We start from the raw sequence: 25,956 nt of genomic DNA, 5'->3' as shown, positions 1-25,956 counted from the left end.
GGTTTCAGTGTCTTAAACTACAACACATGCATATACTTAATGTCTTAAAGAGAAGAGTAGTTTTCATCTTTTCTTTTCTTTTTTTTTTTTTTTTTTCTTTTTTTTATTCCTTTCCTTTTGGTTTCCAAACCTTTCTTTTGGTTGCCAAAGTGAAAAATGAGAGGAGGAAACAATTTAGTTGAAATTGAACCAAAATATGTTTTTTCATTGTTTCCTGCCCCCAAAATAATAATTGCCAATCATTCTTTTATGCCAAAAGATCTTGATTTCAGCTCTTTTTGAGAAAAAGAATGGAAATTAATAGTTAGGTTCACAGAAGCACTGGGAAGGGGCAGGATAAGAGTGTTCCTATTTATCCAGAAGTTCAGCAGTTTCATGATGTGCGTAAATTACCTCAAAAATTTTTTTCCATCTATTTGGTAGATTCGTGTCCAAGAACACTCTTTTAACATGTAAGCTGTTTGGGAAAAAACTGCAGATTTAATGCCTAGCCTGATGCTTTGCTTAGAAGCAAATAGAAGGGGGACAGTGAACACAATTGATTAATTTAAGGAGAAACATATGACGTAAAAGATAGCTTTGCACCATTCAGCTCTCTGCTACCATCTTACTTAAAGATCAAATTCATTTTGAATACTTACAAAAGTTTTAGTGAATTCATTAGCTGTTTTTTTTCCTACTTACAGTTAAAAATCAGATCACGGGTAGGAAATTCTTCATTCAGACTTCACCTGACAAAGCCAGAGTAAATAGCTTATGATCACCTAACTTGCAGCTCCTTCATTCTGAGAGCAAACTACAGCAAAAGGGATTTCAAGGCACCACCAAAATTTAATTAAATTTTTTGAATTATTTTATTGTTGTCCAAAGTTTCCAATGTCTACCTCATCATTACCATTTCTTACAACTAGAAACTAAAATGGGAACTGTCTCTCTGAAAGAGAAGCGAGAGCCCCACAGCCACAGGTGCTCACTCAGTGACAGGGGCTCAAAATTACACTATGACTCCCAGAAAAAAAAGGTCACATCACCCATTCTATATCCTCCTCTCCTCCTTTAAATAGAGGCAAGATAATAAAAGATTCTTACAACACATTGATGCCTAACCTTTCAGATCCTCTTATTCAAATACATTCCCAGGTCAGCACTTAAAATGTACTAAATATGGGCTATACCAAGACACCAAAGGCATGAAAGTTCAAACGCTTCTGAATATGTTATGACATCTTTATGGAAAGAAAAGGAAAAACAGCTTTACACACAGGATTTCTTCTGAGCAGAGGGGAAGATGGGGCAGTCCCATGGTCTTGGATCTAAGACCAGAGGTTGACAGTGCCATTACAATGCATTGACTTGTTCTTCTATTGTCTGTGTCTGTGTAGGTGGCAGCAAAAACATTAGACTTGCCACTAAACAAGCATCTGTACCTCAGGATTAGCTGACATCTAGATTAAATTGAAATACATTAACCAGTTTGCTTTTTCAATCCTCTTTCAACAAGGGCATAATTCTCTTCCTGTATTTCTATGTTTCTCCCATCTACTCACAGATAAGTTCCTCGTTATACAGAGAGCAGAACAATCGCTTAATAACTGAGTGATGCTTCTAAAAGAAGAGACTAACTAGTTGCAAACAAAACCTCAAATTTACCTTTGGAAAGCAGTTGATTCTCTTACATATTGTGGCTTTACCATTTATGCACCTTTTTTAAGAGTTGCAGTATGAGAAAGTCAGTAGCGAAGAATTAACAACACAGAGAAGGACCTCCAACAACTAAGATACTCAAACAAGACAGGTAGTGTGCTGCTGTATGTGGCACCACAATAAGCCTCACAGACTACATGTAATGTTGGGTTATTTGTGTTGTTAAAGCTGAGGTTGACATTCCTAGCAGAACTGACAGTTGCAAAAACCAGACAGTTCTTCCTAATATCTAACACCTGCCAGTATCTTATCCACCTTGCTTTGATTAAGCTTAAATTAGACTATTTGCTTACTTCTATTATCACCTGGGAACCCAACAGGAATGCAGCAATGGACTTGCAAGAGAACAAGACACAGATGCCGAAGTTCTGCAGTTCAGAGTTGTCATAAAGTTCCCAGCAGCATCTCTAGGAGACCTTAGAAAAAAAATTCCTCTTGAAAAAAATACAGTCATCCCTAAGGAATATTTTGATTCTACCTGGCGTAAAGAAAAGTAGTCCTTTTATATAACCGCTAGTTGGCCTTTTAAAAGGGGACATGGCCCACAGTACCATGGGTTTTGTGTGTTGATACCACCATCTAAATAACCTGGTTTGGGAAACACTCCCACAAGCTGAACTGTGATTTAGATGTCCTTTTAGCAGTTATGAAACTTTCATTAAATGAACTACTTCCTTTGAAGAGGAATATCAGTATTTCAGACACACAAAAAATTCTTTTTCCACTGAGTTAGGCCATCACTCAATGCAGTGTTGTTAAGTAATTTTTCCCAAATATAGTACATTGTTAACAATGGGTTGCAGTAACTTTCATTCTTAAAGAATTTAGAACAAAATAAAGCCTACTAGACCATGGACTGGTTTGTTGAATATATATCGATTAGGTGAGGACATTTCTTAGCAAACCGTGCTTATTCATTTTGCAATAAATGATGGATTTGAGCACATTTAGGAACTTTTACACAGAATGAGTTTCCTAAATATTATTAATACTTTATTGCTTATCTCTCCTAAAACTCTTAACTAGGTCTTTTAGAAATTGATTTCTTTACAAAATGAGTTTCCTAAAATTTCTGAACACTTTGCTGCTTAAAACTCCTAAAAACCTTAACTAGATCTATCGCAGAGCACAATGGAATACAACATATTTTCCTTGGCATTTGAGTGCACATATTTTGAATACTGTAGAGGATTTGAATGAATGATTTAGATTAATGTTAACTGGCAGATGACAACTCAGTTTATGAAAACTTTTGACAAGTCAACATTTGTTTTTTTCTCTGTCTTGGAAAAAACACAAAACTTTCTGAAATGAAGACTTGAGGCAACCAGGTTCACATTCCCCTGTTTCTTCAGTAACATTTTCCAGACCCACTTCATTTTGGATAAGTTAGGTCGGAACAGGAATTCAAATGGAAGTCCCTTAAGAATTAGGTCAGTGTTCCAGTTACCATGGTGGAGAATGAGAAATCTCTCTTAAACACAGTATTACGGTGTCCCTTAATGTCTTTTCCAGACAACATTTTTTGGATTATTTTTTTAAATAAAAATTAAACACTTTGAAGGAAATCCCTAAGCTTGCTTCAGTGGAATGAGGATTTTACCCCATAGTAACAGTTGCTTTCCATACAAGTAAAATATTATTCGATTCTTCTGTGAGTGTAGTCTAGAAGCTTTAAAAAAACCAGTGTGTTCCACAGTTTTGCTGCACACTTTTCCAGTTATTACCTTTCCACTTCAGAATTATGTTATCTCTGCTAATTTATGCAGATTTTGACATCGGATTTTTTACTCAAAGTCCTTACACAAGCAAACTCCCTTTCAAATGGAGAAAATTAAATTCCTGTACAAGTAAAAAATGTCAGACTAGGTCGTTAGTAATGGATTTAGCAATTCTTCAGGGTTAAAGACACTGTTAATTTATTCCCATTACCAGACACAAGTTACAATGATCTATCCAGAAGAAACACCAGTTTTTATCTAACAAAATGGGAAAGATGGCATAGTTGATTTTTTTTTTTTTTTTTTTCCAGGGAGCATGTATCAGTGGATGACATTTCTCAAAAGCAACAACCCACTGCAGATTAAGCCATGCCCAGCAACTCTACAAGCGTGAAGTTGAGAGAAAATGACCTAAGGCAGACATAATGATAAAACATCTTGATGTTACTCAGAGAGAGCACCACTGGGCAAACAACATCACCCTAACGGTAAAACCCAATAAGAAGCAGTAGGAGGGACAAGGAAGCTGATGTAATGGCAAGAAGTAAACATATTGTAAGTTTACTCTTCCCATTATCTCTAGAGTGTGGTAGGAAGGCTACAAGTCTTTTCAGGGTCAGTTAGTGACAGTGTTTGATGTCCTCAGTCTTCAGTAGATATAACTGAAAGGTAAGATCCTACAAGCCTGGCACTGAGATGCTGGAGTCAGACTCCTCTTTTGCCCTCAGAAACATAAAAATAATATTTTGCTTTTTTGTCAATCCGGGCTCAGGTACAAAATCTAGTTACAACTTTGTATATTTCAGATAGATTATTTCAGAAAGTTATCATTTTATTCTACGTCTTTATCCTATTCAGCTGGATATTTAAGTACATCTTCACAAAAATCACAGTTTTTAATGATACTTAATAAAAAACCCAAACAGAACATATAGTCATCACATATGCTTTTATCTGCCAGCAAGTATAGTATAGGGTAAGCATTTGATCCCTCTACTTCCACTAAATCAATGGAAATCCTTCATTCAGAGGCACAAATATCTCCATTTGGTATATACCATAAAAATCCCCTATGCTTGAGAAAAGGGGAAGGAGGTGACGTAACACTGTTCTTCTCAGGTCATACACGGATAACAGAGGAGACACGGGACAGTGGAGCAAGAAAACTAACAGGCTAAATTCACTCCTGCACAGAACATCTTTATGAACTTGGTGCAATGCTTTTAAGTACATTGGGGGGGAATTTCTCTTTTGCTGAGGATCTGTTACACAACTCTACACTGGGCTATTTATTTTTTTTTCCTGGGGAAAATTCTATGGGTACATATCAAAGGCAGCTCTATGTGCAACTCCTAGAAAAAAAACAACTTGTCATGAACACATTGAACTCAAATATAAAGGCTCACACAAGCTGTTCAGATAGAAGCACACGTTAACAACGTGCACATTGGAATTCAATTCCCTTTCCTGCTGCAGTCAGCATGTGCCTTTCCTCCTAATTAGACCAGTGTTGTTTACTCTCAGACGCTTATAAAATATTAGCATTTCTCACAGAGATGGAGCAAAAGGTGCAGCTCAGATCCAGATGTACGTGGTCCTTTAGAAAAAGGCAGATAAAGAGAGGTCTGAGTTGCAGAATTTGGTTATTTTTAACTCTATTCAGAGCATCTGTCTCAATCACTGCAAAGATTTAAAATGTGTATCTTTAGCACAAAAAGTACTGCAGTGGTAGTTAGTAGGACAACAACAATATAGTCATCTACACCACAAAGACAATTTTCACAAGAAGACAGGATAGATATTCAACATAGTTGAAGTCTGTCTAAGAATTCATAGAAAACAGGAAAAATGCAGGAAATAGTCGGTTTTTTTCCTGCGTTTCTCAGATTTGTATTTGCAGTGCTGTTATCCCACTCTCTCTCATGGCATCTTTGCAACATTTCATATAAACAAAAATTCATCCTTACAGTCTGAAATAATACACCCACATAACTTCAACAGCAGGCGGCTGCATATTAGGGCTGTTTGGACACCAGTGTAAGAGCCTGTGTGACTGCAAGAGGCTAAAGTCACTGACTCCAGGACTAACTCACATATACACTATTAAAAATATGCTCAAGTGCATAAGCAGAGAGAGCCCTGAAAAAAAAGAAAAAAAAAAAGAAAAAAAAAAAAAAAAAGAAGAGATGAAACAAGAAGCTTACGTCATGACCAGTGTCTCATCTCCAGGCTCACTGAGTAATCCATCTACAAAGACTGAAGTACTGGTAAAATTATGTGTACTCCAAGTCTGGCCCTCATCTATGCTGAACCTGTGAAAAAGCAGAAATAGTTTTCATTTACAACTATTTTTATACATAACAGAAATCATTTGTTAAAATTAAAAAATATAAAATCCCTTCACTTGTAAAGTGCAGGATTTATGGTAACCAAAATCCAAAATGCCTGGACAGTATAACATATTAATGTGATTTTTTTTCTCATAAACATATCGAGGGGCTCACATGTCTTTTTGAAGATGTATAATAAATTTGCCACAAAAATGGAAGTTCTCAGGCAGATAAACACCAAGGTCTGTCAATAAAATATTTTGCTACCTTGTAGGTTCAAGAGCAAGTTAATTCTTTCTAATTTCTCATAGGTTGAGCATCATTGCCACATCCTGCTGGTGCAAACCAGATGATAACATGATGAAAAGGGTTTGGAGAGTTCCAGGGCAGCCTTGTACGCAAAAATATCTCCACTGATGCAAGAAAATGTTATTATGATTAATGCATTATGTCATGGTACCTTCAGCACCATGACATAATCTTTGAAAAAACATCCAGTTGCATTTTGTTAACTTAATGAAAGTTAAATTAAGCTGATACCACCTGCATTTCATACATGATCACATCAAAATGCTCATCTTAAAACCTGAACTTTGCCTGAGGTCTCAAATACACAATAGCTCTACTCAAATTGACTGTCAGATTACTTGAGTATTTTCAGAGGGATAGACGTGTCTTTGATGGCCACAATAACTCCACCATGGTCCAGGTACAAGATGTGATGCTCTTCTTCAAAGACCTACAAGTCAGACAAAAAAAGACCAGCTAAGCAAACATACAAACCAGCAGAAATAAAATGTGCAAGCAAATGAGGATTAAAAAACTTACATGTTTTACTATGTCCACAGTTCAAATTGAAAAAGACATAAAAGTCAGCTTAACTCTTGTATTTCTCCCAGGTGTAAAATAAAAGAAAGCTAAGCAGGTGAATCAGAAAATGTTCAGGTTCAAATCACAGTCAGATTAAACTGTCTAAAATGATTTTAGCCCAAGCTTATATTTCTCACACCATGCGTTCTGCGTTCCTTCCTATTGTATATCACCAAGTGACCTAACCACCTTGCTTTAGTATTTCCCATATTCTGTGTATCTTGCAGAATAAAATGCTTTGTAGTGTAAGTTAAAAAAAAAAAAAAAAAAAGGAAAAGTACTCCTGGTCCTTGACTTTCTCAAATGTTCTCCAGACTTTACAGAACTGGAAATAATTGGTGCAAGCATGTTTTCTGCATTTCCAGTGTCAATGATCAATTTAATTCAAACGTCTGGCATGCTCAAACAGATCAGCTCTGAGTTCTGCAGCAAAATAGATGTAATATTGATTTAATGGTGTAAAGGATTCATTTCCTAAATTATTTTCATGCATTTTCTAGAGGTCATCAGCAGTACTAAACTAACTGAACAGGTATTTTGCCTTTTTTTTACATCTGAAATCTGTTTTAAGTCAGGTTTTACTCACTATTTTAGCCTGAGAGCTATTTTTATAAAAACAGGTGATAAAACGAAAGTTACTGCACACAGATGCAGCCTCTTACAGACTTTGACAAAGCAAGGGGGAAAAACAAATAGGGTAGTTTAACTTTGCCTTGTGAATGAAAAAAATACTTAAAATACGAAATGCTTCTTTTTTTTGGTAATACTAATGCTTCATTTAGAGGATTTATTAGCAAGATTAGCTCAGAGTGGGGGGAAAGGATCTTACGACATGTTGACAATTACTTCAAAAATAGTAAGCATTTAATTTGGGTTAAGAATTCAGCATTCCTCTCATCTGGTAAGAGCATATTTTATGGGAATCCTTGGGCTTCAAGTGTCTGATCAGTTTTTCAGTGTTGCCAATTTACAGGCAAAACCTTGATATGGGGCATTTACAGTCCTATCTACTTGTTCCACACAGCTGCATGTTTCAGAACAGAATTTGCTAAAGGACAGACATTAATTTTAGATGCACTTCAAAAGGATGAGATCAGCTGGAGTCAGACAAGCAAGCAGAGTTTTGATCTTCCTCTAAACTTTGTTTGAACTTTTGCTCAAATCAAAATGAAACAGCATATGCTGGGATACAAGGTCTCCAAAAGCTTCAGCATCATACTGAAGATAAAGGAAACTAGTATCGCATCACTTTATCCAAATTAGGTTTTCCCAGAAAAGCACCACAGAGCTTCCTCATGCATCTTTTTAGTGCCTCAGCTTTAACACATTATAAGGCACAGCAGACACATTACAGGCATATTAATGCCATCTTTATCTTCTCTTGTACACATTTCAAACATTAAATAACCAAAATGTATGTAATTCCCTATGGAAGCAACTCTTCATCCTTAGCATATTGAAAAGAATTAGGACTTCGTGTCTGTGGAGTTCCGCACAAAAGTAAATATTTGTCTCTACTTGCTAGAAACAAAACCAAGACAAACAGTTTGCAAAGGGTTTAGACAAAGGTGGTCCCAGTCTCAGAGCTGGTTTGAACCCAGGAACAAGGCATAATTATGTTCAGCCATGAATGCTGATACATGTCTGTCCACTAACTTAAGTCAGGTAATAAATGTACTATGATCCTTACTAGTAGCCAGCCACTAAACAACTAGATTGTCTATAACCTGTTCCTACTTTTTTTTTCCTTTTTTTTGTAATTTTGGAGAATGTTATGTGCTTTATAATTGAAATGTCAACTTTTCTCTCTCTCTCGCCTTCCTCTACTCTCCATGTTTGTTCCTGTATCTATCCCAACAACCTCAGCAGTTATTTCAGACCAAGATATCTGTTAGGAAAAATTAGAAGAGCTTCATGAAATCAATGAAAACATCTTCATAAGATCCCAGAGAAACATATGCCATGCAATTTTACTCTGAGATATTCAAGTTTGAAAAGTAACTGAAAATGCTTCTCCATATTTCTAAATTTAAATCTGGAAACAGAAGTTTTCCTACACAGAACAAGGCAGCTGGACCTTCCCAGGAATGGGAGGCTGGGACTGCAGCCTTTACTGTTGTGCTTAAAGGTGTTTTCATCCATCTTGTAAGATGTCTACAGAAATAAAACAAGTAGTCTTGCTTAAACAAAGGTCTTCCAAATTGTTTTGTAACAAAAGGATTTGACATAAAGGAAGAAAACTCCAACAAAGCACTGAACTAAAGCTTCAGAGATCTAGATCAGTTCCTAGATATACAACAGACCTTCTGTGTAACCTCATTAGCCTAATAGAGCATTTTGTTGCTACACCAGATACTTTGGTAGCAGATCAAATATTAAAGTTCTTTTGTTCCTGATTTTTCCTTTTTATTTAAGCCATTTCCCTTCAAAGCCATAACTTTCTCTTAGTCTGTCCTATTGCAAGCACAGCGTTGTAACACAAACTGAATTTGAATCAGCAATGTGATACTAGGGCAAAAAGGAGAAATCTTCTGAAATGAAGTACCAGTAATGTCAAGACATTAAGGGCAAGAATTTAAATCTGTGTATTATTGATAAATATTGTAACCTTTCAATCCATTTTACCATGCTTCAGGAGAGGGTCATCATATTAGATAGTCCAATCAATGAGCAACAAAAAGGAAAAGCACTTTAGAAATTCAATCCAGCAAGAAAATCAGTGGATTTCAGTTTGCTTTTTTCCAAAGGAGAAATCCCTATATTCTGCGTAGACATGTTAAAAATCTTTCAACATCTGAAAAGTTATTCAAAGGTGATACAAAACCACTCCTCTCCAAAGACAAGAAGAAATCAACTTACCTTGCCCAATTTATGAAATTATATGAATAGTAGCAAAAAGCATGGCCAGCTTATGTTAAATATTCAGAAAAATCTATGAAGAATGGTGAAGCCCCATAGAGCCAAACTGCAGAATCTATTACAGTGGATTAATAAATAGGTCTGGCAAACCTCTGTTAGAATTGTTCCTAGTTTGTTTAATGTTGTCTCAGAGTCCATGGTTGAATTACATGATCTTTGTTCTTCCTCCCAGTCCTATATCCCTATGAAGCAATACTGCTATTATTTCAGGAAAGCTTTTATTTAATTCCTTTAACTGCCTTTTCTCCTAAGTCTTATATTTACTTTTCTCCATTGTTATGTCACTCTACACAAGCACAGATTGCTGCTCCTCTGGTCTGTAGATAGTTCTATAAGATGATGTGTGTTGTGTAAGAAAGGTGACAGGCACTCAATATTGACAACCATAAAGTTTCCAAGTCAATGACTTAAACCCACCTGAAGAGTTGTGCCAAAACATGAGCTTTGCTCTCTTTATGCCAGCTCAGAAAACCTGTAATTTACTGTCTAAATAATTCCCACATCATCTGACTGAAGCCTTATCTTTTGTTGTATGAACTCCAACAGAGAAAGGAAATGCACTGCTTGCCTCTGGAACAACTGTTTGATCATGAGCAGTGAGGCCATAAAACACACACAATAATCTACATTTTCTTTTTGATCACATATATTAAGACTGAGTAATCTCTTTCAAAGGCTTTGTAGCAGGTTTATGAAAATAAAGCTAGCAATGGTATTTTTCATTTCAACTGTCATAATGACTGATCAGCTCATGGTTGGTTTTACAGCATGAATTGTCATCTTAAGGTCAAATTTCATCACATTTCATTTGCCTCGGTGTCTCAAATAAAAAGCAGCAAAAATATGAACTTGGTCTCTTTAATTCTTTTCACTTTTCACCCCAGAAAAACTAAAGAACTTTGGCATATGGTGACAATAAATTATTAGAGAGGCCTCTGTGAAGTATTAGACAACACTATACCCACAGTAAATCCTAGAGGGCTTTTGTATTTAAACACCTATTTATCATATGCTGGATTTCAAGAAGGAAATAAGAGGTTTTTTTAAATTCTAAGGGCATTATAATGACAAAAATAATGTATTTCTTTTAAAAACTTGCTTTGGCAAGTATTAATGGCACCCTATAATAGCAATATAAGAAACTGTCTCTGTGTTCCTCTTTAATATCAAAGTCCTCTAGCTCAGTAGCACTACTGAGAATATTTGCACACTCATTCTCAGAAAATTAAAAAAATAAATTATTTCAGTTGTACACTTAAACACTATTTTAACTGAAATTACACGGGGTTTTGACACATATTGGTTCTTTGAAGGCATTTTTGTTTTTCTCCTGCATATACATTATATGTAGATTCCAGATAATTTTGTGTGTTGTTGCTATATACAAAGAGAAAGAAAAATCCCTGTGATTAAGCACTGCTGAGACAGAGCAATTTAGGAAAAAATACATAACCAAGGTTAATCCTTAAACTGACATTATGTGTTGGAAGCAGTAGTCATCAAGAATTCAGATGTAATTTCAGCTACTACATGACTGTTCTTTTTTTTAATAGAATCACAGAATCGTTTAGGTTTAAAAAGACCTTTAAGATGATCAAGTCCAACCATTAGCCTAACTCTACCAAGTTCACTGCTATACCATGCCCCTATGCACCGTGTCTGCATAACTTTAAAACACATCCAGCTATGGTGACTTCCCTGGATGGCCTGTTCCAGTGCTTTGGTGTTTGTAGTTCCAGAATTTATTAAACCATACTAGAAGTAATTCAAAGGTTTCCTGTGGGTTTTTTAAATATCTCTTCATGCTTTCTCAGTTTAAATGAAGAACAAAGTTTAAGCTTAAATAAAACTTTGCAAACTACGAAGCAAAAGAATTTCTGCCTTTCTACCTAAATCATGTCTTTTAGCTTGGAATATTTGTACTGGAAGATCTAGCCCAAGTCCACTTAATCACTAGCATAGGGAGACACATTACTAAAAACTTAAACAGGCTATGTTTTTTATGCAAGATACTTAAAAGCTCTTTCAAGAGACAATAATATTTGAGTTTCAGCAGAACCTGACAGCCTGGCCAATTTGTGTCTTTGAAAACACCTTCCTAACTTCTCCCACTTTTCAAGAAAATTGAGGATAATAGCCACCTCTGTCAAAAGAGTGGGTAAAAGAAGATTACTTAAGCATTAAAAAATACATCAGATTTAGCACATTAACATTATTGACAAGTGTCTTTAATGATTTCTGTTTCCTACCTGACGCCATGTCTTTCCACAGTCAGATGTTATGTACATCTCTTCTTTATACTCCACCAGCTGAGACCCCAGGTTACCTGTCACAGAACAGGAGCAAGAGAGATTGGATCTAGTTCTGATGCCAGACAGACTGAGAAGCTGGTCAAAGCAAGAACTAAGCACAGATGATCAGCAGGCTGGCTTCATTTCTGGTAGCACCAGATAAATCCCCTTACATATATGTACTTTTTTTACCTCTTTCTTTACATTGCTAGATGTCTATATGTGGGACCAATGAGGCTTAATTCTAATACTGAAACACAGAGGCCAAACCAACATTTTAGTTTTGTTGCTGTGTGCTTAAGAATTATTAGAAAAATACATGTATTTAAGATGAAAGTCTGAAACACACAAACTCAGAAGCCATACCTTAATCTTAATCCTATTCCATAAAGTTATTCCTATTGAATCTTAATTGTTGAAATAAAAAAATGTTTTCTTGATAAGACTTTATGAAGTGGCAGCAAAATTTAGAACCTGGAGAAACACACAACACTGAAAAGAAGGGGCAGAGGATTTGAAAAAAACATGTAAATAGAAAAGAATCTAAAGCAGAATTATTTTATTTACCTAAATATTGACCAGGAAGCTACTGAATATTTTGACAAAAAGCCCTGAGGAGCAGCAGTTAGCATTCACATCACTGCAAACAGAATGGTGGAAAAAAAGCTTGTGGAAGAAGAATTTATCAGATACAATCCCAAATACTGACATCTCCATCTTTTAACATGTGGTATTTAGAATAAATAGCAAACTATTAAATCACCAGGGAGTACCCAGTATTCTAGGGGAGAAGCAATCTTAGCACAACATTCCTTCTAAATTATATCCTCCAGTGGACTTTGACTTAAATTTATGGTTTTCATCTTTCTACATTAAAAATAAAGTTATCACATCCTCTTAAGCAGGAGAGATGAGCAAAAATATATATGAGATTAGGTTTGTGGTACAAAATTTCACTTGAGTGTTACAGAAGTAGCTGTTTTTTACCACCAAACCAGAACTGTTTATGCAGTGTGCACATTAGTGCTGAATCATTCCTGAGAGGAACAAGCGTCTACTGCTCAAAACACACACTGTATTTGGACCACTGAGGTTGCATGTGTTCCACTGTTCACTGGTATCAGTCCACGTCATTCAACCCTACATACAACCTAGTCTGGATTAGGATATTCTTTACATTTAATCAAGGAGTGTGCAGGATTTAAGTAATGCCTTTTAAATGCATCTAACATTTTAGAAAATGCCACTGCTACTTCTTGGGTTTTCATCTTTCCAAACCACTCCATGTTCTCTCATTTGTAAACCAGCACTGATTTAATTGGCTGTGTCATTCTGAAAATAACACCATATTCCTGTAGACAATGAGGAGACTTCATAACATCAGTACAGTATGGATGAAGATGATGTGGAATGAACACATAGATAAGAACCTTATGGATGAAGTAGGCAGATCTTCCAGGCTAAGAAAAAAAACACCCAACAATTAAGCATGATTAAATTCTGAATATTACCAAATGAGGTATTTCCAAAATGAAAGCTCCACACCTAAATTAAGTTGTATTTTCATCCCAAATACAAGTTTACTTAAATCTATTTGGTTTATGGCAATTTTCAAGGTATTATCACTTTGAATTCTAAAAAAAACTTCAATCCAAAAACTGAGAAACACGATCTGATTTTCCCATGTTTCACAGATCTCATCAGGAAGTACGGCCAGACCTCACGAGCTTTGTGTAGCAAAGATTCATGTGGCTACAAGAAGGATGTTATGAATGTGAAATCACTGTCTCAGACAAGAAGGATGTTATGAATGTGAAATCACTGAAAGATGACTGAAAGAAAAGGAGGGAGATTTTATTTGCTGTTTATACAAAACATTTTTATGTTTCTATTTTTACTTTTCCTTGTATAGTTTTCACTGGTAGATGTTTCTGTGAATGGATATATTCTTGTGCTTCTGTAATTACTCACAGAGTTTTTTCTTTGTGATGGCTGGGGATAGGAATTCTTATTTCCTTGCTAGAATAAATAGTATTACTCTCAGTCTACACTCCTCTTTGCAGAGATAACTTTAATGAATGCATTGTTAGTTTTGCTCCTGGGTAAATGCTGTTTATTTTACCTCTTTTTACCACATGCTGAAATCTACTTACATGAGCAGGTCTTTATTTTGAGAATTGCTACAGATCTACCCTTTAAACAGTGGCAAATTGCCTCAGCTAATGGAGAATTAGTCTTTAAAATAAATAGCAGCAACTTGTTCTTCATTAGAAAGCCTTTTATATTCAGTTGATATGGTAATGACTGAAAGATATTAGTAATGGCTTTGTTATTGCAGCTCTGTAACAAGTCAGACATGACTTCTAGTTTTAGTTTTACCATTATTGCCTGTTCTTGGTAAATGAGCAAAAGGAGTTGGTGGACTCACTTGATAATTACAGAGAAATGTCATTCTGTCAAAAAACACTGCTGATGACAAACTTAGCACAGAGGCTGGTGTCATGCTTTGAGAAAAAGGACTTCACTGCTTTTTGACCCCAAAAGTATTCCATCCCCAGGCCAAGGGTGAAAGCCCAAAGTTGGTACATGCAGGGATTCTGATTGCTGACATAATGTTCTGTGCATTCATGAAGGCTGCAATTTCCACTCCTTCCAGATTTCTTAGGAGACACAATGATATCACATAATTTTGCTAACCTTATACATGTATCAAGCACATTAGAAAATCCTTCCTGTAAGAGAAGATAGAGCTTTTCAATATAGTTGAAGTTTGCTGCAACTTTATGAAGAGGGTACTGCAGACAATGTCTTGCTGAGAAACAGCATTGATGGATTCAAAAAGAAAAAGCAGGTGAGGCAGCAAGCAGGACACCTGCATCACCAGTGGAGCCAGGGAGGCTCCTGCAAAGCCAGGGGGTTCTCTGCGATGGGAAGCAGCCACACAGTTAAATCTCAGAGGTGGCAGGCAGAAGGAAACTTCCATAGGAACACAAAGGGGGGGGGTGTTGAGTTTGTTAAGCAAAGGATATATTTTAAAGCTGTAAGCTTGGAAACGGAGAACCGTAATTAAACTAAGTTCTTCAAAGTACTTACCAGATTCACCATAGTTTCATTTGCTAACCTTTCTATTTAACGTGTCACACAAGAATTATAATTTTCTCTATTTAAAGTTATTGTTTTAACTTTTTTTTAATGTCCTAATAAAACAATAGCTTCAAAGATTTGGGACATTGCTATTTTGAAGATATAAAATATATTGCACGATTTTATTTAAAAGCTCTACCTTGCAGTGTGCCATGCTATTGGACTAAGCCAGGTAACCAGACAAAGCATAAGTAATAACACACTCTAAACCCCTTTATACCGGCTCTAATTCACATCAAATGAAACGCAAAAAAATCCTGACATTAACAACATCACATGCAACTACAAAGTCACAGAAGTACTCAAAGTACAGATGAAACATCCTGCAGGTTTCCACGAGTGGAATTATCAACCTTACTGGTGGTGTGGCAGCCAGTAACACGTGTGCACAACTGACATCACCATGAAGTGATACAAAAGGTGCAAAACAGCCAAATTATACTCAGCCCCAAGACTAGAAGCCAACAGTTAGAGTTAGTAAGTACCATTTCCACCATGTCCTGAAGCGTTCAGATTGTGCCACACCACCCGTGTCCTGTTTGTCTGGTGAATCACACCAAAATCTGTGCTCCTTATTATGCCTGTGAATGTCTCCAGTAACTCCTCAGACGTACCACTACAACACCAAAACTTTGCTATATTTTTCTGTCATTTTAGTAGGGCTCTGCTAGATCTCAAAATCCATCTGTGTAACTATTAAAGGTAATATAATACACTGAAGCAATTCAAGTTCATACTGATAAAGTTACTGCATCTGGAATGGGTAATCAACTGCAGGCTGTAAATGCAATCAAGTGCAAGCTATAAGCGGTGTAATTTTAACATTAATTTTTTTATCTAAATGGCCTGAAAACTCCTCTGACACATGACACAGAACCTTTTGCCATCTAGCTTCAAGAAATTTTGTCTGTAACATAGAAGCTTCTCAAATCTGTCTTGCATTATACTCTTTTTGTAGCTGACAGGAACAGGAAAGAGAACTCTTCAAAATATTGTGAATGTTTACTTCAACTTTGCTTCCCACATTTCTTATCCAATTATAAACACACTGTATTTAAAGGCATTTTTAGAGGTTCAAGCTTTCTCCCTAATAAAGGGCTGACATTATTGCAAGCACCATGCATAAATTAAATAAAGGAAGGGCAGAGACTGTCCTGTAGCCCTGAGACCACCTGGTTTAAAGTAACCAGGTAAAATGACACATTGCATCTTGGCAGAGGTGGCAGTCCCAAAAAGTAGAACACAAAGGTACTAACTACACTTCAACATATTCCTCTGAGCTATTTGTAACTTTGAACACGCCATTTTAGCATTTGGAGACACAGGGATGTGAAAGACAGCAATGTATTTTGGTGATGACCAGTGGCTGGCCAAGGTCTCTGCAAAGGTGGTTTAGCTGGGGAAATACACCTAGAGACCTCAGGAGAGTAATCAGAAGTTTGTTTTTGCTCAGACATTTTGGTAGGTTCCTACGAGATCACACAAATATGGGAGATTAGTGTAATTTACAATTTACTATTCATTTACAAGTTTGAAACGCTACTTACCACTGTATTTACCCCTATTTTTATGTGTGACTTTAGACATGCTTACTGTGAGAAGAAATAATCCCCATACATAACACTTTGATAATCCTTCTAATATGGAAAATCTTTCACAGCCACTTAAATTTAGCTTACAGGCACATACCTACTCCAAAAGGAGAGATGGTCCTTTCCTAGATTACTGGGAATTAATACAGTTGTAACATCCGTTCAGTCCACGCACAATGAGCTAAAATTTCATGCTACTTAAACTGTAGGTACAGTGTAGAACAAACATAAAACAAATTTGTGCTTAAATATCCCAGATAGACAGTTTTTACGTGGCAAGCTGAAGATATATTTAGCTGAGGGAGTGGTTCACACCATTGGAATGGGGGAGTATGGCGACGTGAGAAAAATTCAAGTGAATTGCAGCATCTTCACTCCAAAATGCACTGGGAAACACTCAGTTGTCTCTCTATTCCCTCATTCTTTTTATGGTGGCATCCTACTTTAGTGAAAAATTATATAAATTTATCACAATGTATGCAGTGTATTTGGGCCTCATACAACAAACAGTAATCATAACTTTTCGACACTTTCTCAGTTCATGTGAATGTGCAGGACTTACTGCTTGCTTGATTTGCCATCTGGATTGGAAGTTAAGTAGACAACTGTTGTAAACTAGCACCTGAAAAATCTACATTTCTCTAAACATTTTTCATAGAAAAGTCCTTTGCAAGTTTATAGCAAAAATTTACACATCAATTGGCACACATTTCATAGCCAATGTTGTGAGAAATAGAAGCCGTTGCCTAGATTAAAATGCACAAAAATTAAATGTAAATGTAAAATCCTATTACATTTCTTAAAGTGAGCAAAGCAGTTATTTAAAATAACACTTTAATATGTAGCTATAAAATTTAACAATCTGCCTGCACAATTTATATATACATATAAGCTAAAAATATACATTCCCCAGAACTATTTATGCAACTTTAATAGAGTGGAATTTTAATTCAAAAATATGAGTTTTAAAAGATGCAATTTTAACATCTTATTAATGTGTGGGTTTTTTTTCCAAAATGCTCTAGGCAATCATGCTGTTCACCATTTAATTATTTTTTTTAAATTAAAACAATATTCAGTGCTCTCTGTGCTCTGATGTTCAAACACAAAGTCATCCTTAGAGGTTAGGTTTTCCATTGTGACAAGCATGTGTTGTATAAGCTTTCTTTGATGTATCCAAATTCCATGTTAAAAGGATTATTTTTTTTCCCTTTTGATTAATATCCACACTGCTTTTACTGAGAAGATGAATTTCATGGCTTTTATAGTTAGAAACTTTCCTAATTTCTAGTTCTTATCCACTTGTTTATATCACTTGTTTCTACCCCAAGGTTACACTTTCAGGAAAAAAAAAAATAAAAATATTGTCCTTTATTTTTCTCTGTTAGAGTCTCCTCTTGTAAATATTCTCTATTTCCATCAACTGCCAAGTATTCCTTCTTAGCACCTGTTCATTGGTCCTGAAAAATGATCAGAATTGTACATTTTCCTATTTATAGGGTTGTTGTACAGTATTTTGCCAGAGCTTTAATATTTTGCTCTCTCCATTGGCAGTTACTTCCTACTTCACTCTCAGAATACATTTCCCTTGTTCACTGCACAAAGCAGTGATGGTTCCCAGACATGCTGTGATCAAGTGACATTCACAGATCTTTATCACCTTCAGTCATTTCCAGAAGACGTGCTTTCCCTAAATTTAACAGTGAAATTCCAATAGTGTGATGTGCCCCAAATATTCTAATTTCCATATGTGCTAAAATCCTGGTACTTCTGTTGATTTACATAGGATTATAAATTTCAAAGATTGAGCCAGAAGAAATTCAAGCTCATCGTATGCAAAGTTTTTCTGATAGCAAATGCAAGTTTACAAGGATATCAGGATTACCAGATAAGACTGAATACGTGCACTGACTCCAGATGACTTGAGCAGCCACATAATGTAAAGTCAAGTCAAAAGGGGAGTTGATTCAGGTTGTCCTTTGGCAAGGGGATGTAGTTGCTCTTCACAATTTTTAAGACTCCAAAATAAGTCCCTTGGCTCTGTCTGCAACTGCATGACCTTCTACCAGAGAAAGGACATACTGCACTATTCTTGGACAAATTTTGCTCACTCTCACACCATCCCTCCTAGTGTTCTAGCCAGCTGCTACGAATTACAGAGGCTTTCTACCATTTCTATTACAGTACAGGTTGCTCCATAATCAAGTCAATTTTAACACCAGTCCAGTTCCTAACGATACCTGGATGTCATCAAAAAGGCTCCCTCATATTCACCTTGAGGAAGGCTGCTGACAAGTTTACCTACTGCTATGGTAAAACAATGTCACAGTAACAAAATCTTGCCCCATTCTAGGAAGAAATTAAGGACAAAACACTCTTCTCCAACCTGCCATCCCTAATTTCATCTTGGACTTAAACTTCTCAAACCAGATCAAAAGAAAACAACCCAGTATCTTAAAGAATGTCAGTTCACCACACTAGATTACAATACAAAAACAGAGAAAAAATTAAATAGAAGTAACAGACTAATAAATCGCTACTAGAAATCATTCAGGTACAGTTTAGTGAGGCTAAAATTCAGAATCTACATTAAAATAGGAGTCCCTTTATGTAAAATCCCCAAGATGGAACTTATGTTTTGAAATATTTTAATTCATAAATTATGTGTTAAACACCTGATAGAAAGCTACCTACAAGGACACTGGGTACATTCTTAGTCTCATTCTTGTCAGTAAAAACATAGCAGCATTTCATCAGGTAGGTCTGCCTCCAACACATACCACTTAAATCATTTTGAAACAAGGCACAGAAAATTAATTGAAATTAATAGATTAATCACAAGGACACAAAGTAAAATAGTTATGGGAATATCTTTTTGTTATGAACAGTCAACATTGCAATGGAATCTCTTTTATTAAATGCCACTTCACAGTGCCATGGCTCTACATGTATATTATAATGGAGAAGACACAACCAGCTTTGTTCCCATCACAGAGACACATTTGACTCTTCCATTTCATCTCTCTTTAAGCAAAAAGGGAATGAATAAAAATTACAAGATTAATTATCTATATCTAATCATAAAAAACAAAGGTTTGGCCACTATTTACATCCATTTATTGGATTTTCTGGGGCTATTCATGATGCTGGAGGCCCTACACTCCACTTCTAGGAAAAAAGAATGCAGAACAAGTCCTTCAGCCACCATCACTGCTCCATACCACACTAATGAGGAAGGAGACACTACATGGCACAGAGAAGCATAATGTATCCTGTTATATATCTGTCCTAGAAGACAGCTCTGGGACTTCTATTAACTTCTGTTAAATTGTTTGATCAAGGGTTATTTTGCAGAGAAAGTCTTATATTGACAATGTTTCTAGGACAGTATTACTGTAAACTGAAAGACTAGACAAAGAACTGCTGACACATTTCAGGTCTTAAAAAATTATGTCATGCATTCACCTGCTCCCATTATGAGTCCTGGTGCACTGTCCTTCGTATGGACTGTTCCTGACACATAGGGATTGTCTGCCCAGCGGAGATGGAGGTGAAGGTAGCATTCAGGCTTGTGGGAAAGAAGACAACAGGTATAAAAAACCCAAACTGGCAACAGTTAAGCTACTACAACAATGAAAGCACAGGGAGCAGCTTCAGTAATGTAATGTCTTTGTAGAGAAAGAAAATGACTATTTCCCATTGAGCCAAAGTCCAGTTTGAAATATCCAATTAATATTAACTATCTAACCAACAAGTTCCTCTGGTGATGTCTGTGTAGTCTGCCACAATCTCATATAGCACAATCTTGAGCTTTACAAAGGTGGGCAGCAGCTCTAGCTCCCCATTTCTGTTACATGGAGAGTGATCAGATCTCCTAATTGGGTCATATGGTTGATACAGAAGAATGTCCTCTTTGTGCCAAAGCTCTACAGCAAGAAATGCAGCATTACAGACAGGGCCATGACTACACACCCTACATGATGACTGGACTAAGAGCTTGTGAAATCACTGCGATGCAAGTACACATGCATACTAGTTTGGCTGCTAAACGTGGCACAAAGCTCTTGGTCTGCTAGAACTGCTGGACATCCTACCATACAAATAAGAATTGTGCACTTCAGAGAAAGGATAGGCTAAAAAGAACCACTTACAGGTTTGCAGTTTGTCGGTTTGCCATTCATATCAATGTCTGGAGGGTTTAGAAAATCCCAATCACGGCCTTTGTTGTAGGTTATTAGAGTTGTAACTTTCCCATCAATTTTCTGGTTGGCCAAAAAGACTCCTTTTACACCTCTGACCTGGAGCATACAGGAGACAAGAATAATGATCAGCACATACACGTTTTTCAACAAGGATTATCCCTGATTAGCTGTTCTTTTGTGGCTCTGAACTGTGTGCCTCACGTAGCTTCTCCACTAGGAAAGTGAATGATACCTTAAAAAAACATACAGAAGGCAAAAGGATAAGAGGAAAGGGAAGAAAGGTGGAGAGAATAATTACCAGCTGATTCCTATTCCTAAATATTTGTAAAAGGATGTACAGTTCTCTCAATGGCAGAAGGCTAATCAAATTTCATGTAGTTTATACAGCAAAATACAAAAATTATTACAGCATGGCTTTCCTGTACACTGTTAAAATTACAGGTATTTTTTAAAATATGGACACCGCTAAAATGTTATTCCACGAGAGATATAAAGCAATTTTATAACAGCAAACTGATTTCCACACTGAGGTCATGTGATCCACATCCTAGAAATTGTACACAACCTGGTTACAATTACACAACACATATAGTATCATTTGAAATGACACTGAATTAGGAAGCACAATTGTCTTTTGTAGGAGCTGACCCAAATCTACAGAGTATAAGAATGTTCCGCCGATTATGGTAACAGCCTAGAACTTGGAAATATGTTTACATTTAGACATACAAACATTTTAATACCCTGCTCTCTCATGAGTTCCTTCTTCCTTAAACCCAGACATGTGTAGTTGCCTTACTTGTTCAGGATACTGAAAGCTCAGAATCAGCTCCAAGTGAAACATTCTATAAAAGTCAGCCACTTTGCAGTGCAGGTGAGAAAAGGAAGGGGAGGGGAGAAATCAGAAACCTGCTTTCTTTGCTTTCAAAGCATTTCCATCTTGTTGAGGCTTTATTACATATTCTGCCTTCTAGAGATGGCACAGCCATGAATACAACTTAAAAGCTTAGCAGTTCAAGCATTTACATGGGAAGGCAGACTTTGAGTTCAATTTCTGTGCACATCTTTCTTCCAGCAAACACATTATTAAATATTTACACAATAATTACATTAAGGATTGCAACTAAAGTCTTCCTCTTCATTTGTGGATGGCAAAAACAATGCTGCATCAGTAACATTTTTGCTTCCTTTCTCTCTGTTTTTCTCTCCTTCTTGTCTAATCATCTAACATCTAATCGTTCCATATAATAACGGAATTGGACTCAGACTAAAATTTTTCTCCATTCCCACTCCCATCTTTAACCTAACCAAGTGTTAGGGTAACCTCTCCCCTTGAGAATATGGGACATATTTGAGTGTATCAAAGAAAGGTTATGAAAAAAAAATAATAAAAAATTCCAGTGTCTCAGTTAATTTCTGCCACTGCTGCTCTAAAAGATAAAAGCAGACCAACCTTCAGCAGTTCTATTTTGAATAAAAGGCATAAACCCTGCTTGAAAAAACAAATAAGTTTGATGCATCTATCTTCAGAAGTTTAGAAGTGTGATGTTTTGAGCAGTGCATTAGCTTAAAAATAACAACTGATACAAAATTACAGTGTGCAAAAAATGGCAACTTTAAAACACCTCTGGCCCCCTGTAGCATTTTCTATCTTATTTGTCCTATGACCCATGAAAATACATGCCTGACTCCTTCTGTAAATACTTTAAATGATGTATTCCAAATCTACCTTCTGGATTCTACTGTGATGCCAAGATACCCAAATTCTTCTGTAATTCCTACTCCTTGACTGAGTTCCCTAAACTAAAATTGGGAAATCAATATCTTTCTTCCAAGAAGAGAAATTATTCACATTAATAATAAGGCACTATGGAGAAGAAGACATTTAAACATTGTAGTGACTCTGATGAGCAGCCCAGTAGCTACACAAGACAGATGAACACAGGGAAACTGTGAAGTGTCTTTCCTTTGATTTTCCTTGGCTTTTTGGATTAGTTCTCAAAGCACCTATTTTCCACAACAGTTCAGGGGTTAGTGGTTGCCCTGTACTCTTAGAAAAGCACTTTGTACCTTAAAAACCTATTTTCTAAGAGGGTTTTCTACTATGACTATATATTCTGTGACACTTTAATTGCTGCATTGTTACATTACCAATTTTACAGCCAGACAATATTCTACACTAGTTGGTAGCAAAAAGCACAGTGTTTATTAACAGCAGTTACTGAAATACAAGAAATATAGCTATATAATAGAAGATTCTGGTTAAAAGTTAAGTATGTATAACTTATTCTCTAGGAAAAAAAAAAAAAAAAAGTGTACTGCAACTTGTGTAGCTCTCATGTATAAGAGTAGTCCTAAAAAGAGCTTATCTAGAAGTGTTACATTACATGTCCATTTTGCAAATACGTCTGTGTCAAGTTTGTGATAGGTTCACACTGGCAGCACTCCATACAATGTTAAGGACACACTCCTCATGTACAATCATAAACTTCAAGGGCATACTCCTTTTGGACAGCCAATACCTTTCTTTTTCTTTCCTTCTTTGAAAAAGCATTGTGGAATTCTTCCCCTTTCATAGAGACAACATGAAAAAAATCACAGTGAAAAAACAGATAAAGCATATAATAGAAAATGAATGCAGACATGTGGAATTCCATAGAAGATTTTATAGCAGATGAACAAGTAAAAGATGAAGTGAGGGCAGCAGAAGATAATAAAGATGAACAGCGCAAATTTTAAGGAGAACTATGCACTGGTAGAAAGAGAAATTGCCAGCCACTGAGAACTGCCTCTGTTCCACTGAAGATTCGTCTTCCCAAGATGGGATACTTGCATTAAAATGCCCTGAGAGAAAAACCAGACAAGACCAAAAAAAACCCATCTTCAAGGACTGCAATATGTTATATTTAGTAGTCATTTTGCATTATGTGAATAATACACACATTACTTGTACGTAGGAGTACCTGATCACATTCTAGCAAAGAAGATGAACACTAATTACCATACAAGCTAACCAGAAGCTGTAAGTTTTCTTACTGTAAGCAAATAAAAGTGTTTGTTCTCCTGCAATTCAACTCTATTCCAAAAATAACTCTAAATAATTTAATTGTATGGCTCCATATGTATTGTCTTTCTGTTGCTCTTTATCACGTGCAGCTCTACAATTTGATCCAACACACAATAATCTAGGATCTCTCTTGCCTGCACGTTATCAAATATGCCCTCAGTAACATTGTAAAATTCTGGAATCATCAGTGAAACTGAATTAAGTAAATAACTCTTGCAGACAGAAGGATAGCCAGGGGTGCCATCTCTGTACAACTTATCTAAAATTACATGGTGAGGCAGGGAGAACAGTTGCACCCAACTCCCTTTCAGCTTTGCATCCTGCAGGAGTGACCCAGACCAAAGAGCCGGAAACTACTGTTCTCAAATCACCCTGTGGGAATGTGGTTACACACTGTGTGTAGCTTCACTCATTAAGAAGCTTGATTTCTAAAAAGGTAGAATCTAGTAAGCAATCATTGGTAATGATACACCTTTTTGTTTTAAGGCAGCCATTTAGAAAGAAAAAGCTAAATAAAGATGGAGGAGATAAGAGGGGAAAAGCTACTCTCATGTTCCCCCACAAGGAGTTTAATTACAGCCATTTAACAGCTCTGTGTGTGTATGGCTTGTACCCTGAATTACTACAAACCTTTTCCAGAGAAGTCTGCTGCCCTTATAAAGATTATTTAAAACAAACAAACAAACAAACAAACAAAACACCAGGGAGATTATAAAATAACAGCGGTGTTACAAGACAATGCCAGGGCCAGGGTTTAGTCTTATGCAGGGGGAGAGAAGATGGACTGTTCCCCACAAGTGTCAAACTGTGTCAGACCAAAGGTCCATTAGTTTAATATCCTAATCATGGCCAGTCCTACACGCTACAAGAAAGAACAGAATCATAGCAAATTTACACTTTATTACATTTAAATGTCATCATCAATAGGAACAGAATTGATAAGTTTGTGCTACGCTTCCAAAATGCTATATTCTTCAGTCTTATTTTGCCAAAAATGCACTCATGTCAAAAAACAGGATAGATTTGTTTTCAGGACAGTTTGTCTCACAGCAAATGCTGTTAGCAAAAAACATTTACTGAAAGCAAGTGGATTTTCTGTCCAATACCTAATTTTGTTGGTTCTTCTCTTGTCAGAGCTGACACAACCTAGCACAAGGCCCTCAGGATTACTATTTAAGACCCTACTGGCTCAAAGGTGTCCTGCTCTAAGTCAGGAAGTATATCACTGCATCAACTAGAAGAAAAAAGCTCTATGTAGGCAGCTGTATGATGTCTTACTTAATAACAAATTGTGCTGCTGGCTTCACACTTAATATCTTTAAAAAAAACCCTCAGCCAGTTCTGGTTTTGCCAATCCATAAGACCCCATACCAAGAACCTAGCTCTTAGAGTACACAGTACATTAGCAAAACAAGAGGGAAACATGGAAGTAGCAACAATACACTATCAAGAAGAGAGAAATCCTGGCCTTTTTATATTGAAGATAACTGTGAAAATATATTAATACAGGGTTATTTATACTCAATTAAAAAAAACACAACATCCAATCAGACTACACACAATGGAAGAGGTATAGACCTACCTCCAGAATATCTATCAGGACATTCTCTTCTGGCTGCTTTGTGCTCCGGACATTCTCCAGCAAGAGAGAGTAGTAAACGCCCTGAGGGTCTGACTGGTACAGGTTGTATGTGTCTGTCTGGTACCACTCCTGAACAGCCACAAACACTTGGTTTTCATCTGTACTGATTATCTGTAAATCCTATAGAAAAATAAGATACAAAATCAGTCATTTTCACATCCTTTCTATTTTACAAACAGTAAATTGTCCAGGAGAGCTGAACACAGGGGTGGGGAAAAGCATTTGAAGTTTCAGTGACAGCAACATCTCAACATAACAGTAATCAATAGGCTGCATCCCACCACTCCAAGGGGGTCAGTCACTGCCTTCTGGCTGCAGAGTGCAAACCAGCTGAATGAAGACCAAAAATCATGAATGTGCAAAAGCTGTGATCTGCTTTCACTTTTATGGAAAATTACTTATTGAAAAAAGAAGAAAAAAAAAAGAAAAACAGTAAATTATTTTCTGAGATCTGGATGAGAGTCAATGAGATTG

General features: G+C 36.3%; 1 protein-coding gene across 1 annotated transcript in view; it reads right to left on the bottom strand.

Annotated features, from left to right (window-relative positions):
- SORCS2 (sortilin-related VPS10 domain containing receptor 2) overlaps positions 1 to 25,956 on the bottom strand; it is a 505,634-nt gene that overhangs the window by 45,446 nt on the left and 434,232 nt on the right. Inside the window, exons 9-14 of the mRNA XM_010003145.1 lie at positions 25,423 to 25,602; positions 20,723 to 20,869; positions 20,037 to 20,139; positions 11,794 to 11,870; positions 6,403 to 6,494; positions 5,630 to 5,737 (exon numbers count right to left, since the gene is read on the bottom strand). Of these exons, the coding sequence (XP_010001447.1) occupies positions 5,630 to 5,737; positions 6,403 to 6,494; positions 11,794 to 11,870; positions 20,037 to 20,139; positions 20,723 to 20,869; positions 25,423 to 25,602 (707 nt within the window). The remainder of the gene's footprint in view (positions 1 to 5,629; positions 5,738 to 6,402; positions 6,495 to 11,793; positions 11,871 to 20,036; positions 20,140 to 20,722; positions 20,870 to 25,422; positions 25,603 to 25,956) is intronic.

This window comes from Chaetura pelagica, unplaced genomic scaffold (genome assembly GCF_000747805.2).
Source record: "Chaetura pelagica isolate M959 unplaced genomic scaffold, ChaPel_1.0 scaffold147, whole genome shotgun sequence".
Lineage (NCBI taxonomy): Eukaryota > Metazoa > Chordata > Aves > Apodiformes > Apodidae > Chaetura > Chaetura pelagica.
Note: the sequence above shows the minus strand (reverse complement) of the source record. Positions and strands in the feature narration are given on the sequence as shown.